We start from the raw sequence: 12,705 nt of genomic DNA, 5'->3' as shown, positions 1-12,705 counted from the left end.
CTGAGGGTTCGAGCCTGAAGTGCAGAGTGAGACTCGGAGTGAAGACTGAGTCTGGTTCTGCACCCACAGCCTCACTGAAACCAGAATATCTGACATGATCTCATGTCTCTGTGAACCCGTCACATCATCATGTTAAAGTGAACGAGCCAGATGTGGACGTTAAAAAAAGCAGGTGAGGTCACATCGAAGCTAAAGGAAACCACACCTGCAGCCAGCTCAGAATCAGCTGACCCTAACAGGCATGTGTGAGCACGTCAGAGGACGTGTTAGGGCGATGCACCACCCTAACCCCCATGCTACACCTCCACCACCAATCAGCTTCAGTCTCTGTTCTTCTCACTGACCTGGTGTTTTTGCTTTTTTGTTTTTATGTTTTCAGACAGACAAACAGACAGAAACACTTTGTGTCGTCTTTATTGGATCCATCACAACCAAAGAATCAACAGGAAACTGCTCAGACACAAACTGAGACTCTGAACCAACATCACCATCAATGATGTCATTGATGATGTCACTGATTAAACTGATACACCTGTGCGGTTTGAGCAGCAGGACTCTGAATTATTGCTGAACAGATGATCGTCACTGTCTCCACATTGGCACGCCGCTCTGAACTCCCCGACTGCAGGACGATCTGTGTGTGTGCTTGTTCATCACAGCGACCACACTCAACCCGGCCCGAGCGTGTCACTAGGTGTGGGCGGGCTCACAGTGCAGGTACACCTTCATGGCAGAGATGAGCTCACTCTCCTCCTCCAGCGTGAGGTCCAGGTAGTCCTCCTCGTGGGGGGCGATGTCCTCGAGCACCTCGCTCACCAGCTCGCTGTCCCCTGGAGGGTCACACAAGCAGATTTTAGATCATGTGACTTTTCTTTTCTTGAAATGTGTTTTTGTCTTTAAGGTTTTTTATTGATTCTATTTTAAACATTTAATCTCCGACTGACAGTCTGTGTGAAATCACAACTACACCTCTGAGGTACATTCCTCAGCTCGTCGGGTCACTCAGGCTTTCTATTGGACGATGAGGACATGACTGTCCTCACTGAAGCCCCATTGGCTGGTTCTGTTAGCATGTTTTCACAGTGACTGATGAGATGAAGATGAACCTGCTCTAAACGAGTTTCACCCTGTGAGCTCTCAGTCACCACAGTTTCAGAGAAAAGCAAAAAGACGTCTGTAGAAGTTTCCATGCTCGTCAGATAAAACGAGTCACAGAGACTGAGGAAGACAAAAGGTCTAATCTGGCAGCTCATGAGCAGATCTGCTGAAATCTGCCTCGTTCAAACATCGACACTTCCTGTTCTGTAACGTTGTTCTGTTTATGCTGGATGAACGAAGGGCGGTTCTGTTACCCGGGGAGCTGGAGGCGGAGCTGGGCTCCTCTGAGGATGGTGTGGAGGAGGAGGAGGACGTGGAGGGTGGGGTCAGCAGCTCCGGGGAGAGGACACCCTGGTTGTCCAACAGCAGCTGTGTCGCTGATTGGACGTCTCCACCTGTCAGTCTAAGCGCTGCTTCAGCCGAATCCCGCTCGAATCCCAAATACAACAGCTGGAGGGACAGAAAGAGAACAGCTGGAGGAGAACAGCTGGAGGAGAACAGCTGGAGGAGAACAGCTGGAGGAGAACAGAGAGAAGCCCCGCCCCCAGCTTTCCTCTGGCTTGTCTTGTCACTGTTCAATAAAGTTTGAATGTTGAATGTGACCTCTGAGCGTACCTGCTCCACCTTCTCTGGGCTGGCTCCGCCCTCTGTGTTGTTATTGGTCGCCTGGGCCTCCTGGCTCGAGTCCAGCAGGATCTGGGGACAGCACAGAGGAGAACATGGAGTCAGTCACAGCTCCGCCTGTGAGACCTGTACGAGGAGGCGGGGCCACTGACAGCGTAAGCTCTGTCTACGTTCCCGTCGGCGTGGTGCAGGGCGCGGGCGGCGTCTCTCTGGGAGAACCCCAGCTCCATCAGGGCAGAGATGGCCTCCATCCTCGTCCTCCTCTTCTGCCTCTCCCTCTGCTTCAGCTCCTCCCGCTCCTGATAAACATGCATAAAACTTTATTAAACACTCAAACAGGACAACGACAGGCGGTGAACTGACTTCCTGTCAGGTGTTACCTGTCGGTGGGTGCTGATGTGGATGGCGGCCTCCTGCAGGTCGCCCCGGCAGGCTCTGAGGCCGAGCCGAGCTTCTCTCTCGCTGAAGCCCAGCGCCATCAGCTGAGCCATCTTCTCCGAGTCGGGACGCAGGCGCGCGTACAGAGACTCCACCTGACACACACACAGCAGCTCAGTGAGCCACTCACACACAGCTGGATTATTGTGGACTGTCACTCATGCTAAGCTGAGGTGAGTCTCACCTTGGAGAGCTGCAGCCGCGCCTGAGAGTCGTTTCCTTCGATGTAGGAGAGGAGGCTCTGCAGGAGGTACAGACGCAGGAACAGCACCTCCTCTCTGCCCGTGTTACCCTGGCAACACACACACACACACACACACACACACACACACACACATTAAGTGAATGTCAGGTTAGGCTGAAGGTTACAGTGTAGATTCACTGCAATATCTTTATTTAAGCATAGCTCATCAGCATGTGTTACCATGGTGACACATCCCAGTAAGAAGTAAACAGTGGACATCTGCAGTGAGACTGTTCAGCTTCACATTATTTACAACATGCTGATAAATTTTATTTTTTCATTAAAACGTTATTTATACAGGTCGTCCCACTGAGACTCAACGGTCGTGTCCAAATTCATGGCTGCATCCTCCTGAGGACGCATTTGTGGGCCAATTATGTCACAGCGACGTGCCGAAGGCTGTCCAAATTCGTAGACTCCTCCGAAAGCAGCCGACAAATGCGTCCTCCTTTTCCCCGAATTTGAAGGATGGGGCGGGTGTGTCCTTCGTGGCCCACCATATCCCAGAATTCAAAGTGCGGCTCAGCCAATTCCAGTTTCCAACAATGGCGGCCGCTACTAAGTTTTAAAATTACTTTTATTATTCTTTCTGGGACACAAAATAAACTTTTAACTAGGGATGCAACGATACCAATTTTTTCAAACCGATACGATACCGATACTTGGATCTGAGTACTTGCCGATACCGAGTACAAAAACCGATACTTCTACCACACACACACACAAATGCAATGAATTGGAAGACAGGTTTTATTTTATTCTCTGCCGATAAAAAATAAAATCTTAATAAAAATGACCACAAAAAAATTTCAAGTGAAAAATAAGCACTTCTGTTAAATTATTGCAGAGTGTCCACATTGTAATTTAACAAAATATCACTGAACTATTGGGCACTGTCTCGAGCTTTCAGAATAATAAATAAACACTTCTGTTTGGAATAAAATAAATACAAATTATGTTTGAGAATAAAATAAACTGTTAAATTATTGCAGAGTGTCCATATTGTAAACGAACAAACAAAAATAACGAAAGTATTTGGCATTGACGAACAAACTCCTCATCTGCCCGTGGATCAGGACTGACATCGCGCACACACTGCTTGTCTTTACCTCTTCAGAAAGTTTTGGCACCATTATCTCCCTGATGTATGGGCGGCTGGGAATTTCATATCGCAGCTCGAGTATGCTGAGAAGACGGTTCAATCCTATGTTTTCCACGACCGGCATTGGCTGGTCATCCAGAGAAATAAAACGAGTCAGAGCCTCTGTTGTTTTAACTGCCAGTGGATTTTCTCTTGACATTTTTCATCGCTTTTCCAAAACCTGAGTTAAAGTTGGCTGTTGTGGTCCACACTGCTGACATTTTGTTTAGCCTAGCTACAGCAGCCTCCAGTTTCTCTTTTTTATCTGGAGCCGCCAGTCTCACTTGCCTAACCCTGTGTGTGTTTAGCGCGGGATGTCCCCCTAGTGGCCAATCTAAAAAACTACAACAGAAATGACCAGCCACCCTCTGACTAATGAAATAAGTTAGTATCGGTTCATGGTATCGGTTAACTTTTACGAGTATGAGTAGACACACATTTTACAGTATCGGCCCCGATACCCGATACCAGTATCGGTATCGGTGCATCCCTACTTTTAACATATTTTCAGGCAAGAAAGTAGCTGTGTAAACTTGAAATATCTGCTCGGTTTATCAAGACATCACATATTTGCAAAAGTGCTCCGACATTTTCGGAGACGTCTGTTACCCACCAGCTCGATAGCTAGCCGAGAGCTCGAGGGTCACTGGAGCCGCTGAGAACGGCGCAACTCCCGGCACATCATTTTCAGATCACCGCGGACTTTCGCTACTCAGGTTAAACATAATATACAAGTGACTTAGACAACCTAAAACTGTTATTGTTTGGGTTTTTCAGTGTTTTATTTGTTCGTGAGTAAATCTGTTTGGCTGAGATTAAAGTTATTAGATTAGATTAAATTAAACTTTATTAATCCATCGGGTTGTTTTCACACAGCTGAATAAACGTCAAACGTCAAACTGATTAAACAGAAGTGTGAGACAGTTGAGAATTTACGCCAGTGTCCTGTTATATTTTAGATAGCAAGGAGCAGACGGCTGAGTTTATTAAACTCCACTGAGACAGCGGTGACGCAAATCTGAAGGCTAGACCGTCCAATTTCACAGCCGTTTACTTTCAGCCTACCCGACCTTCTGAGGACCCGGCCCACGTAGACCGAAGGCTGGGTCCTCAGGAGGATGCAGCCCATGAATTTGGACACGACTAATGTGTCACATACAGCGGTGCTCACTCTCAGCATCGCTTAAGAAGCTGACCAATCAGAGTGCAGTCTGTCTTCACCTCCACTCACCCTGCTCAAACCTGATTGGTCAATCAGGGCTCGCAAAATCACTAGCCCGACGTCCCGGGGCTAGCGATTTTTCCAGTCGGGCTACCAAAATCTATCTCAGCCCTGCCCGTCGGGCTATCATAGGAAGGAAAAATATATGTCAATGCTTTTGCATTCTTTCGCAAATGTAGCTGAGTAATTATGTCATTGGCATCGATGAGCCACTGTCAATATGTGACATATTGAAATCGCGTTTGAATTTGCGCTTGTTTTTTGCTTTCACTTTCACTTTGCGATCGCACGAACGGTGTGTAGAGAGCGGCAGCACTGATTGGTGAGTGACGATTAATTGCGCACCAATTCCTCTGACATCATCTTATCACTCATTAGCTTACTATTCAAACGTGACAAGTGAAATCTCCCACAGCAAGCTTAAACACGTGAGAGGTTGATTGCGCAGAGACTCGCTGACCATTATGTAAGTACGTGTGTAAAAACAGCAGGATTTACGCCGGTATTTTAGTTCTGCTGAGCCAAATAAGACCGGTCAGGGTGAAGAAGGCACAGCTAAAGAAAAGCCTACCACAAAACAGAAAAGTTATGACAAATCAGACTATGAGGAAAAAAAGCGCAACTTTTTTGGTTTCATGGACAAAAGAATTTCTGTGGCTGGAATATGACGAGCTAAATAACATGATGTTCTGCCGGGTGTGTTGTGAGTTTCATTCGATTTCTAAGTCGACCAGCGCCTTTATTACTCGGACCAGTAATTTTAAGAAAGACCCCATCAGAACCCATGAGAAACGCAAGAAATGCATTATTGCTCAGTCTGCAATATCTTTCCCAGAACAAACACCAATTGCAAAAAACATACTAAAAATAAACCAAGCACAAGAAGAAGTCCTGAAAAAGCTGTTTAGAACAGCGTACTATGTTGCAAAGAGTGAACTACCATTGGCAGAATTTAGCAGTCTTTGCAAACTTCAAAAAGCAAATGGCCTCGATCTTGGTTCCACTTACCTCTTACCCGTGACTTCAGTGGAAATTTCAGATTCAGGATCTGACACAGACTGATTCATGTTCTACAGTTCTTACAAGTTCATAGAAATTTCTGTTCAATTAGAAACAAGTATTTGAGTTGATGACTGTGATTTTTATACAGTTGTTGTGATTTGTATTTTAACTATTTTTTGATTGGTGTTTTGTTTCCTTTACAATATTATACATTAAAGTATAATATTGTAAAGGAAACAAAACATCAATCAAAAAATTGTCCTCTTTTTTTTTTTTTTTTAAATTCGGGCGACTTAAATTTATTTTGGGCTACCAAAAACTGAAGAGTGCCTGCCCGAAGGGCTACCAGGGATTTCGAAATTTTGCGAGCCCTGTCAATGATTCTCAGACTACAGGAAATGGATTACAAATATAAACCAGAAAGTTTATGCCCTCATATTTGTTACAAACGTGAACACATTCCCTGATGATGGTTTCACACTCAGCATCAACACACAGTGTGTGTGTGAGTCTGACCTTGATCATCAGCAGTCTCTCCTGCTGTTCTCCGTAGCAGCGCAGGAAACAGTCCTCGGCTCTCTGCAGGCGGCTCCGCCCGTCCTCCAGGCAGGACAGCGCCTCCAGAGCGCGGTAACACCACACGATGTCCAGCTGCAGCACGGCGTAGTTATCCACGGAGCTGAGCAGCGCCGAGCCGCACTTACTGCACACACACGCACAGACACGCGCGCACACACACACACACACACACACAGGACTTTAACTCTCACTAATGACAACTCTGCTGGAAAACTTCCTCACTCTGGAAGTTTATTTTGAAAGGCTGGTGCACGTTGCACCCACACACAGGGACTTCCTGTCTCATGAAGACAGTTTCAGACGTTTACAGTGACGGTGTCTCTGACCTCAGGCTGAAGGCTGATAAACTCATGACTCGCGGTGAGCTGTGACGCGGCTCAGAGCCAATCAGCTGGCTCGTACCTGAACTGCTGGTCAGCCTGCAGCAGGTGACACAGAGCGTTATCGTGGTGCTTCCTCTTCATCAGAGCGCGACCTTTCTCATGGAAGCCCATGGCCAGGATCAGAGCCTGCACACACACACACACACACACACACAAAGGTTACACGGCAGGGCCCCCTGGTGTCTGACCTCCACACTGCGTCCTATCTCAAACTCCACCTTCTTCTCCGTGGGGGGAATCTTCAGCGGGTTTCCTTTCTGGTCGGCGATCTCCAGGAACGGCGTGGTGTCTGGGTCCTCGCTGCCGTCTGATGGAGAGAAGCAGACATTTAAAAACAGACAGCTGTGCCCCTCCCACTGCCACGCCCACATGGTCACCTGTTAGCCTGGGACTGCTTCTTCCTGAGACACCACCCTGCTGTGGTCACCTGTGGGCTGAACAAAGGTGTGTTGGAGGCGTGGTTGTTTCCTCACCTCTCTCTGACAGGATCTGGAAGCCTTTCTGGGTCCTCTGGACGCTCTCCTCCTGGCTCCTCCTCTCCTCCTCCTCTTCCGTCAGTTGCTGCTTCAGCTCGCCGTCGCTCACCCTCAGCACCATCACCTTGCTGTGGTTCTTCACGCCCTGCTCGTCCAGACGCCGCTCTGCACACACACACACTCGCTCACGCTCTGCTCTGACAGATCACATGACTACTGCAGCTGTGAGGTCACTGACCTGCAGACAGACTCCTCCCACTCAGGATCAGCTTGATGCTCCTGAGGCCATGCTCCTCAGCGACCCTGCACACACACACACACACACACACACACTCTTTAATAGAGTATTGAATGCAGAACTGGTTCTTGTAGATAACTGCTTCCCAGTATTCCAGCTCCTTGGAATCATTTGTCCGCCTGCCTGTTGATCCCACTTCTTGTCCTCACACTACGATCAGCTGATTTCAGCTTGGATGTCAGAGGAGGAAAATAGTGACCATGTGTGTCGAAATGTATTTTTTATTGCACAAAAGAGCAAGATGAATGTAAATGTAAATAACAGGACAGAAACAACCACAGTGCTGCTAACACAACCTCAGTTCTTTACATCTGCACTGACAGCATGCTAACGCTAAGCTAGCCAAGAGCTAAAGCTGAGTGTGTGCAGACTCCAGCCCAGCAGCCAGAGCCTGAACCTCCACAGGTAACAACCTGATGATCAGTCAGAACAGTACAGTAGAATCACCATGGCAACCATTTTTTGTGTGTCTTCATCTTTGATGTGTGCGGTCAGCTTTGTGTTAAGAGAGATGTTAGAGGTGTGTGTCCTTGTTACAGATGTGTTGGTGCCTCAGGTTTATATGTTTAAACAGTGATTATGAGACAGTGAGCTGCAGCTGTTTTACAGAGTAACATGAAAGTAATGTAACGAGTAGTATAACTAATTACCTTTTTCCAGGAGTAATCAAGTACTGCATTACTTTTACACCACGTTCCAAATTATTGAGAAAACTGTATTTAAGTGTCACAAAGATTAAATATGTTGTTTTTCAATCAAACTCATGTGTCTCAGAGCTGTTTGGATCACTGACATCAGCCTCAGACACCTGTGATCATTAGTTTTACAACTACTAAAGAAGCATGCGCCACATTATTAAGCACACCACCATTATCAAGCAACAGGGGAAAGAAAAAAGATCTCTCTGCTGAAAAGTGTGAAACAGTTGAATGCCTTGGACACGTAATGAAAACCTTTCAGGTAAACGTAAGCGCGATCACTGTTCAGAGATCTGTGGCTGAGTCACAGCACACTCACAAAACTCTCCAGTTCCATGGATGCGATCAAATAAGGGGTCCTGTGTTATTATGGAACTCGACCTGTTAATGTTTTTGATTGAAATAGTTTTGATTTCAGTAAATTTGATCTCCTAATGCTGCAAATTCAACAAATGATCACTTTCAGTTCTTTACAACCAATAAAATGTTTGGAAGCTCTGTTGGCTTTTTAAGTTTGTCAGTTTAGAAAAACACGGTTTTCATTGGGAGGTTTGTTCAGTAACATCTGAACTCTGAGGGTCGATGACTCAGACGTTATACTGACCGTCATTTGAATTGAATATTTAGTAAAATCAGAGAAAAACATCATTATCATAGTAACGTGTAACATGGTGCGCGTGTTGTGTGTAACATGTGTCGACCACAGTGAAGAGAACAAACACACAAACATTTGACCCACAGCATGTAATTAATATCCATCAGTGTGATGTCTTGATTGTTGCTTAGCGATGAGCTGACTCATCAATGACAATCGATGAACATCTCAATCAATTAGAGATACCAATAATAGAATCTGAATGGCTAAAATCTTATCAGTTCCCATAGCTACACACACACACACACACACACACACTCGGCCTGTGATGTAATCGAGTACCTGTCCACCACCTGCTGCGCCGACACGTCCAGCCTGGTCTCCAGGTACGTCCTCACCTTTGGATCCTGGAAGCAAACACTGAGGTCATTCTCCTCCGTCACAGGAGAGCAAAGCATTGTGGGTCGGTGTGTGTCATGTGATGAGTGTGTGGCGTGAGGTACACCTTCGGGTAGCTTCCTCTGTCCTCGCTGCCTTCATTACCTTCTTGGCGTCTCGCGGCAGCAGCAGCTCCAGCGTCGCCACGCTCGTCTCCCTGAACGTTTGGTTTCCTTTGCCTCGCTTCACCGCTTGAGCTCGGATCGACTCCAGAGCGCCCCCTACCTCCGACACAGGCAGGCGCAGCAGGGGGGCGTAGCGCTCCGCCAGCTCCTGATGGAAGAAGAACAGCACTGAGCGCGCTCAGAACTGAATCCAACGACACTGCACATGGGCTGAACTTTGCTGTAACGCTGAGACAAAAACCTCAGTGATGTTTGAATCTCAGTGAAACAGAATCAGTCAGTCCTGTTCTCTCATGTATCCTCATGTGTTTCCTCTATAATCAGTTTCACTGGTTTAGTATCTCATGTTGTTTAACTGAGGTTTCCTCTGACAGGAAAAACTGAACTCTTTAATGATGGTTTTGTTTCTTTGTTTTAGCAGATTTATTATTTTATTGGATTCATGTGAATGATTAATTTCTTAAACAGCGTCACAAAGTAACCTTTACAGACCTGACTGAACTTTACATCCTCATACTTTGATCTCAGTAGTGTGAGTGTGTGTGGCCACGCCTCCTCAGGCGGGTCACCCACCTGCATGTGCTGCTGGCCCGGCTGCTGGTCCTGCTCGGTGTACGGCGGGTTCCACAGCTGGATCTTCTCCTGCTTCAGGAGGTTCTTCAGCTTGGCCTCCAAGTTCTGCTCCGCCATCGTCTCTGAGAGGATACAAGATAAAAACTGTGATGTCAGCATCTCAGGTCCAGGAAAAACTTTTTAAAACCCTGGACCAGGTCAGAGGACAGCAGCTGCTCACACCTGGAAGCATTTCAGTGAAGCTCCGCCCCCTGATGGTGGCCGGCAATCACTACAGGAAATGCAGCTGTTTCCTGACTTTGAGTTAAAGCTCAGGTTAATCATCATAAATCACTCACTCCTGTCACACAGAGCTCCAGCTGCATGATGGGAAATGTAGGCTCCACAGGGCAGCCTCGTTGTATAAAGTCCAGAGGTCAAACTAAAGTTCAGAGGTCTCGGTTACTTCAGCACAAACCTGTGGTGTGTCTTCAGCTGCTCCAAACTCTGCTCCCGGCTGATTTACGACACAACAGCCTCAAACACGACACTTAATCAGAAATGACGCCTCCGGGCTGACATCAGCAGCTAACAGCTCCAGGTGAGCACAGCTGCTCTAACAGGTAGCTCACTGTCACAGGACCCGACGGCGACCAGCTGCTCGGTCTGAGAGCCGGTAAAACTCCGGTAAAGCTCCGCGACGGCAGCTGCCTGCTGTTGTTTACGTGAATCAGGCTTTTCTGGGAAGGAGACGACACTCTGCGCATGCTCCAGGATCAGCTGATCGCAACAACGACGTCTGCCGAACACAGGCCGACGCTCCAGGGCCACGTCACAGCAGACACGAGTCTTCACGAATATAGACGATCTTTGATCCTGCCGTACGGTTGCCCACGAGGGTCAAAACGAAAAACGCTACCTTAATGACACAAAGGGAAATGTGTTAAAAATGTAAATACTAAAGTACAGCAAAAACTATATTGTTTGAAATGTATTGAAAATATAATAAATAAGCAAATGATAAAAAAAGAAAACCAAAAAATATAACAGCGAGTGATACAACATGTTAAAAAAAAGGCAAAATAACAATTCAAAATAAAGTAAGACCTATTTTTAAAGTCTAAGGAGTTTGCAAAGAAAAGCGTCTGGACTTCTTTAAGTTGCTTGAAGACGTTTCACCTCTCATCCGAGAAGCTTCTTCAGTTCTAGGGTCAAATGGTGGCGAGTCCCAGATTTAAACCCAGTCCATCTGCATCTCTAGGTCAAAGGTCACTCTTTCGAGGATGCCAATGTTCACATTTTGGACAGAGAGGACAGATGGTTTGAAAGAGGAGTGAAAGAAGCCATTTACGTCCACTGTGAGCGACCATCTTTGAACAGAGCTAGTAGTTTACGACACCAACTGTCTGCCATCTATAATCCAGTTTCGAGATCCTTCCCAGACGCCTTAACGCCCACTCACATCCTGGGCCATCTGACCTCAGGAAATCACATGATAGGGTGGGGCCAGGTTTCACAGTGAGCTCACCCGAAACCCTGGCTGATTGGGACCCACACCCGCTTTCACACCTTGGCTCATGTGATTAGAGGATCATCAGGGGGTCCTTTGTCCCTCTTTGGGGGGGATATTCCCACTGGGTTTAAATCTGGGACTCTCCACCATTTGACCTGGAACCTTCACAGACACCTATTTTTAAAGTTAAGACAACCCAGCAGGATCAAATTCAATCATAAATAATAAAAAACAATTAAAATAAGAATAAGAACAACTTTATTTATCCCGAGGGAAATTCTTTTGTCATGTACATGCTCAAAGCAGCAGGAGAGACCGAGGAACAGGTGAAATAGATATAAGATATACAATATATACAATAAGAATAGTGTACAGTAATATACAGTAGGATAGTGCAAGACAAATAATCAGATAACTCTAACAAAGTAATATACATAACTATATCCTGGTGAATAAATAACTAAACTATCAGTGCAGGTGGTTCTAGAAAGTGACAAAGTATTGTGCAATAGAATGAAGGGAGTAGCAGCGTATGATGGGGGGAGGAAAACAAATATTCAATAAGTACTCTTGGGTAATATTGCACGGTCTGAAGGGAACAGAATAACATTGGTAATCGTCTCAGGAGAATCACCTACAGAGTGAGGAAGAGTTAAACAGTCTTATTGCCACCGGTACAAAGGATTTCCTGTGGCGGTCAGTTCTGCATTTCGGGGCAATGAGTCTTTTGCTGCGTTTGCTCCGATGGTCCATCATGGGGGCGTGCATGGGGTGGGAGGGGTTGTCCATGATAGAAAGAAGCTTTTTTAGCATTCTCCTCTCAGACACCTCCTCCAGGTTCTCCAGTCTGACACCCAGGACAGAACCAGCCTTTCTAATCAGTTTGTTCAGCCTGTTGGCATCAGTTGTCTTCACCCCACTTCCCCAGCACACAGCTGCAAAGAACACGACGCTCTCCAACACCGAGTGATAGAACATGGTCAGCATTTTCCTACCAACATTGAAGGACCTGAGCCGCCTCAGTAGGAAAAGCCGACTCTGCCCTTTTTTGAAGATAGCATTGGTGTTCTTGGTCCAGTCCAGTTTACAGTCCAAGTGTACCCCCAGGTACCAGTAGTCCTCAACGATCTCCACATCAGCCCCACTGATGGTGACAGGGGTAGGAGGAGGAGCCTGCTTCCTAAAGTCCATAATCAGTTCCTTTGTCTTTGTGATGTTAAGTTGTAGGTGGTTTAGCTCACACCACTCGACAAAGCTGTCCACCACACTCCTGTACTCC

The 12,705-nt window shown here is 46.5% G+C and overlaps 1 protein-coding gene across 3 annotated transcripts; it reads right to left on the bottom strand.

Moving 5' to 3' along the window:
* Positions 1-398: 398 nt before the first annotated feature.
* On the bottom strand, positions 399-10,683 carry nub1 (negative regulator of ubiquitin-like proteins 1). Of its 3 annotated transcripts, none has more exons than XM_039617669.1 (15): positions 10,273-10,683; positions 9,935-10,056; positions 9,342-9,509; positions 9,141-9,205; positions 7,446-7,510; positions 7,205-7,372; positions 6,950-7,038; positions 6,751-6,857; positions 6,286-6,472; positions 2,345-2,452; positions 2,103-2,255; positions 1,875-2,021; positions 1,714-1,794; positions 1,353-1,548; positions 399-830 (listed from the first exon to the last, which is right to left on the bottom strand). In XM_039617669.1, exons 2-15 carry the CDS (start codon positions 10,049-10,051, stop codon positions 691-693), a joined length of 1,791 nt encoding a protein of 596 aa, XP_039473603.1. In that variant the 5' UTR covers positions 10,052-10,056; positions 10,273-10,683; the 3' UTR covers positions 399-690. The 3 variants fall into 3 exon arrangements, with proteins under 3 accessions (XP_039473603.1, XP_039473602.1, XP_031597445.2); XM_039617668.1 differs by having other exon boundaries at positions 10,392-10,683; XM_031741585.2 differs by having other exon boundaries at positions 10,157-10,278.
* Positions 10,684-12,705: the final 2,022 nt, after the last annotated feature.

Source organism: Oreochromis aureus, linkage group 9 (assembly GCF_013358895.1).
Source record: "Oreochromis aureus strain Israel breed Guangdong linkage group 9, ZZ_aureus, whole genome shotgun sequence".
NCBI lineage: Eukaryota > Metazoa > Chordata > Actinopteri > Cichliformes > Cichlidae > Oreochromis > Oreochromis aureus.
Note: the sequence above shows the minus strand (reverse complement) of the source record. Positions and strands in the feature narration are given on the sequence as shown.